The sequence below is a fragment of the Anomaloglossus baeobatrachus genome, chromosome 5 (genome assembly GCF_048569485.1).
Source record: "Anomaloglossus baeobatrachus isolate aAnoBae1 chromosome 5, aAnoBae1.hap1, whole genome shotgun sequence".
In the NCBI taxonomy this organism is placed as follows: domain Eukaryota; kingdom Metazoa; phylum Chordata; class Amphibia; order Anura; family Aromobatidae; genus Anomaloglossus; species Anomaloglossus baeobatrachus.
In genome coordinates this window covers 82692031-82698030 of record NC_134357.1, presented here as the reverse complement: position 1 = coordinate 82698030, position 6000 = coordinate 82692031, and the positions used below count along the sequence as shown (strand labels likewise).

At 42.7% G+C, this 6000-nt stretch overlaps 1 protein-coding gene across 1 annotated transcript in view; it reads left to right on the top strand.

The window, feature by feature from the left end:
• Nucleotides 1–344: 344 nt before the first annotated feature.
• The window catches only part of PLPP4 (phospholipid phosphatase 4), a 239288-nt gene continuing 233632 nt past the window's right edge, over nt 345–6000 (top strand). The window contains exon 1 of the mRNA XM_075348650.1: nt 345–1072. Within this exon, the coding sequence (XP_075204765.1) occupies nt 1014–1072 (59 nt within the window). The 5' untranslated portion in view covers nt 345–1013. The remainder of the gene's footprint in view (nt 1073–6000) is intronic.

Sequence of the window (6000 nt, the reverse complement as noted above, 5' to 3'; positions counted from 1 at the left end):
GTGAATAACATGATGGATGCTGCCTGTCATTTGTACAGCACATATCAGAGGACAGGTTTCCTTTAATATAATTTAACTTTGAAATAATAGTTTACCATTATTGCAAAGGGGGTCTCAAATTTGGAGAAGACAAATAAATCTCCATTGACTGTCAACTTATTTAAGCAATTAGAAAAGCCAAAAACATAATGTAAGAATGCCATAATTAATTTACTATAATATGAATCTAGCAAGGGATCGTGGTATGTTTATCGTCATAGGATAATGAGTCTTCTGATGAATGCATGCTGGATTTGTAAAAATCTCAGCCTAGTCGTCTTGATAGCATTGTAGGAGGCAGTGCCTGTGTGCAGAGGAGGGCTGCTGAAGTCACTGGATATTTCAGGAGCTCCTGTGCAGTTGCAGTGGGGATTTCCTAGCATGTGTGTGGAACAACCTGAGTAGTAGAGTCACACACACAGCTCTGATGGGGAGAGGTGGCTGCAGCAGTCTCTGGATCACACTGTCTGCAGCTGTCTCATGGAGGTCCTTTCGAAGCTGACCTCCTCTTCACTATTGTGACAGCAGCAGAACTCTCTCTGGAGTGATCTCCCAGGACATCCCCAGCTGTCTCCTCCTGCACCCAGATCAGACCTGGAGGCTTCACAAAGTGCAGGATTCTTCCTGGCAGCTCTGCAGTCACATTTACCCTGGATTCTTCACTTAAACTGTACCAGTTCTGGGCATCTTCCAGGGTGAGCAGTGTGCCCTGTGCATCTTCCAGGGTGAGCAGTGTGCCCTGTGCATCTTCCAGGGTGAGCTCTGTGCCCTGTGCCTCTTCCAGGGTGAGCACTGTGCCTTTTCCAGGGTGAGCACTGTGCCTTTTCCAGGGTTAGCACTGTACCCTGTGCATTTTCCTGGGTGAGCTCTGTGCCCTGTGCCTCTTCCAGGGTGAGCACCTTGCATCTTCCAGGGTGAGCTCTGTGCCTGTGCCCTGTGCATGCTGCTGGTGCCAGTGCCTCTGATGCCGGTGGATGATGAGGGCGCTATTAGAAGAGCTGGGGATCCGGGCATTGCTGTTCGGGGTCTTTGTGTAAGTACTGGGCTAGAGACCCTCCTTTTATCTGTACTCTATGTGTTAGAAAACACCTTATAAAGAATTTACCAAGTTTAATGCAGCTGATCCCATTATTCCTATTGTGCATGCAGCAGTGTCACATGTATTACATATACACCATCACGTTTTACCGGAAACAGATGTAACAATTTATTTGAAAACAGTAAACATTCCATTCAGTGCAGAATCGGTTTCTATTAACTCTTTACTAGATAGAAACAAATCAAACGCAATGTAAAGATTTATTACCCAAGAAAAATCTACAGCTGATGTATTCCATATGTTCCATAGTGAAATCTACCAGATTGTCAAGCATAGGTCACAATTACCCCCGAAGATCAAGAAGAATTTTAACCAAGCATGTCCAAGAAGTTCTTCAGAGGGGTCTCCGTGGGTTGAATCTTGGCATTATTTGGTTAATTAATGCTCATATTTATTGTCCTGTTAATGGTTTGTGCCCATAGAATCCTGTATGTGCACCTTATTCTGTATTAGTTTATTGCATTATCTGTTGATTTCTGCATACTTAGATATTTGCATTTGGTCAGAACAGCTATTGAAATAACATAAAATCAGCAATTTTTAGACTCATCACCTAATGAGTTAAATTTTCTACACCGTTTGTGTCTGGGGAATGGGAGTAGAAGGATTGTCTGCAACTTGCTGCAAACTCCTAGGTTAAAGCCTTCAATAAACCTCTTATCTGGTGTGGCAGCCTGGCATGATCAGCTGATAAGCCTCATCTTGTAGTTCTAATCATTGTTGCAGATATGATTGTTCTTTAGTGCAACCTGTCTAGGTTACATACTGTATATTGCACATGTGTTACACTCTGCAGTGGATTTGTGGCACATGTTCTACAGGTGAAGCATTTACTTGCATTCATTCGTTTCAATGTATCGGTGATGGGATTATATGTTCTACGGTGAAGCAGGACTGTGATTAGGCGAGGATGATGTATAATATTTACTGTGTGTCTGAGTATAATGAATCACTAAAAATTGGCAGCAACCTTGATTTATATTACGTATGTATCTTACATAACTTCTAGTAACACTAAATGTAAGGTCTTCCAATTACTTTACTATAGAACTATAGCGACAAAGCTATAAAATGCTAAAAAAATAATAATAGGTTATTCCCAAGATAGCAAGTTATCCCGTATCCATACAGTTCCAAGATCCCGTTCTTGAGACAGAGAGAGGTCAGTGGTGTAACTTAAAGTTCATGGGACATTATGCAATAGCTCCAATGAAGACCCCAAATATTGCAAGCATTGGTCTTTTTATATAGGCCAAAATTACTTTTGGGGCCCACTAGGCTCCAGGGCCCAGGTGCAATTTCAACCCCTGTACCTATTGCTGTTACTCCTCTGGTTCAAGTGGTTGGACCCCAGCAATTCCAAGAATGGGGGATCTGGAATGGTGCAGGAAGGGTTAATGCCGCACTTCCATGAATGGAAACTGCAAGAAAAATTAATGGTGATTTTATTTAACAACGCGTTTTGGAGAGTTCTTTCTGCTTCATGAATGTGATTTTGACCTGATGAAGGAGAAAGAACTCTCTGAAACGCGTTGTTAAAATCATCATTCATTTTTCCTGGAGTTTCCTTCTATTCATTGCAGCGCGGCATTAACCCCTTGTTGCACAATTCCAGCTCTACCTACACGTGGGGCTGCAGCAGCTGTGTTATATGCCAGTACAGTGGTTGTGACTGTCACAACCCGCCAAGGTGAGCCTCTCTCTGTGCTTTCACTCTCATTCATCACCCGGGTAAGACCACATGTGCACTTTTCTGTTTTTAAATCTTTTATTACCAAGAATGGGGAATCTGAAACCCAGGAATTGGGCTCTGCAGAGTCTTCAGTGGAGTGAGGTGGTCATGCTCAAACTTCACTCCTTCACTCCATTCACTGACTACAGGATTACCCAGAAAAGCAAAACACAGGGCTCCACTGTTTCAGAAATCCCATAGATGATGAATCATTGCAAAGCAGAATTCCAGAGATAACTTACCACTTTGGGAACAACCCTTACTATAACATTGTAATAAAGTGCCCAACCATTATCAAAATGTTGCCAACATTTAGAGATCAGCGAACCCAAATTTTAAAGTTCACACACACACACGCACACTTACACAGCTTTACATATGCAAACTATTCGGGCGAGCTTTGGCGTGCTCGGGTACGCTCCATGCTTGGCCCAGTGCGAGCCGCTTGCAGTGTTTGAACGGCTCACACTGGGGGTAACAACAGCATGTTTAGACGTAGTGTGTACAAAAAATGAATACAAATAAAAAAATAAATAATGGGAAAAAAAAAAAACTCGCCTGCCCCCCCCCCTCCCGAAGTTCTCTTTTTATCTTTTTATGGCTGGCTGCATGTGGGCAGAGAGTAGACCTGCCAATCAGTGATTTCAAATTAAATTTGGGTCCAGTCCGGGTCCAGAAAAGAACTTTATCTAAAGTCCGGCTAAACCTGCCGAACCGAACTTTCACGGTCTGCTAATCTTTACAAAAATTAATATCCATATCTATGTCCACAATCTAACTGTTTGGGATCGAGGTAGTAAGGATGTAGATGATTGACAATGCTGGTGTTACCATGATGTTCTGAGAAAAATATTGAGCCTTTAGCACTATTGATTGAGGAAGCAAAGATAGAATACAAAGTTGATGCAGCAGAATGCACCTTCTATGAGTATTTCAGTTTTAAAATATTACTCAAAAGTCTAAAAAGAAAAAAAAAACAACAGTTCATATTATTTGCGTGAATATCCAGACTTTACAAACTAACTGAGTGGATATTGCTGATTCCTCTTTTACTCCGACCTACACCATACCTGGACCCTGCTCACTGTATAACCCGCTAGGCTAACCCACGGTTTGGTCAAGCGTATGTTTCCATACCGATATTGAAATTATTGTGGTAGTTGAGTTTTATAACTCTAAAGGGCACTTTACACGCTGCAATATCGCTATCGATATCGCTAGCGAGCGTACCCGCCCTCGTCGGTTGTGCGTGACTGGCAAATCTCTGTCCGTGGCGCACAACATCGCTTACACCCGTTACACGGACTTACCTTCCCTACGACGTCGCTGTGGCCGGCGATCCGCCTCCTTTCTAAGGGGGCGGTTCGTGCAGCGTCACAGCGACGTCACACGGCAGCTGTCCAATAGAAGCAGAGGGACGGAGATGAGCGGACGGAATATCCTGCCCAGCTCCTTCCTTCCTCAGTGCCGGTGGACACAGGTAAAGAGATGTTCGTCCTTCCTGCGGTGTCACACATAGCGATGTGTGACGCCGCAGGAACGACGAACAACCAGCGGCATGCACCACCAACGATATGAAAAGGAGCGACGTGTCAACGATCAACGTTTTTTGTCGTTTTTGCGATCGTTGATCGTCGCTCCTAGGTGTCACACGCTGCGATGTCGCTAACGATGCCGGATGTGCGTCACTAACGACGTGACCCTGACGATATATCGTTAGCGATGTTGCAGTGTGTAAAGCACCCTTAAGGGCCTGATTCATCATTTACGGGGGGGTGGGGTGTTAAATCATTTTTCTTTTTTTTTCTTTCTCTTTCTTGAGGAATTCTTTCACAATACTTGTGCCAAATTCTCTAAAATGGCACGGGGTTCATGAATTTTGTGCAAAATCAAAAATGCGCTTATTTTTTGTCTTCTTTATTGCCCAAAAAAGAAGAATCAGGTTTTTTACCGTGCTATCACCAAGAAGCGATGTTGATTAATTATTCTCTTTATTCATGTACAGGTCAAGTCAACGCGTTTCTGAGGTGACAGCCTCCTTCATCAGGACAACAGAGAAAATCAACAATTGATGACTTCAACGATTGTTGATTTTCTCTGTTGTCCTGATGAAGGAGGCTGCGACCTTAGAAACGCGTTGACTTGACCTGTACATGAATAAAGAGAATAATTAATCAACATCGCTTCTTGGTGATAGAGCGGTAAAAAAACCCTGATTCTTCTCTTATCTTCAATCCTAATATCCCGGGGCTGCTGCCATCACCTACCCTATGCTGATACAGGTGTTGTGACGTTCACAACCCGGCCAGGTGAGTGTATTTAATTGCACTTAACCACTATATATCACCGGATAAGACCCTATTTGCGCTTTTTCCTCCACAGTATCTCTTTCTTATTGCCCAAAAAGTCACACGTTGCACTAAAAGGTGACAAAACTTGCGCAAAATTTCCCACTGTACATAAAGTAACTTCAGAGGAGGGACTAGGGTGCATCTGTGTGAAAATGTCATAAGCCAAAAACACCTAAAAATCACAAACTCTGCTCACAATGGCGAACATGATAAAAAAAGGGGCAGATACATATAAAATAGTCTTTAAAAAAGGCTAAAATTAAAAAGAAGAATAAGGCATAAATGAAAAATAGGTGAAAAATACAAAATCTCAACAACAAAAGACACAAATCCAATAATGAATCAGGTCCAAGATGTGAAGTTTCAACATTTTAATGGCAGCCAAAAGGCACCAAAAAGATGGTGGGATCTGGAGAAAGCCGAGTGGTCTTCAAGCCCAAAAAGCATGAGACATAAGAACAGTGTTTGTAAAGCAAGACCCTGTGTATGGAGTGGGCTCAGGACCTGAGCATGGACTATACCCGATTGATGCTGTCTGTGATAAATAACCGCCATCTGCCTGTATTTGCAGCTACCAGATCTTGCTCTGATCGCTGCAGTTTAGCCATATAAATGCCACTGTCTATCTCTGACAGCTGTTTTTAACCCTAGAACGCGCAACCATAGAAATCTACACTTTCACATACCTGGGGCCTTTTAGGCCTGTGTGCAAATACCATGGAGTAACTCAAATAGAAATACTTTTCAAAGTTTATTTGAGATGTGAATATTTCAAAACA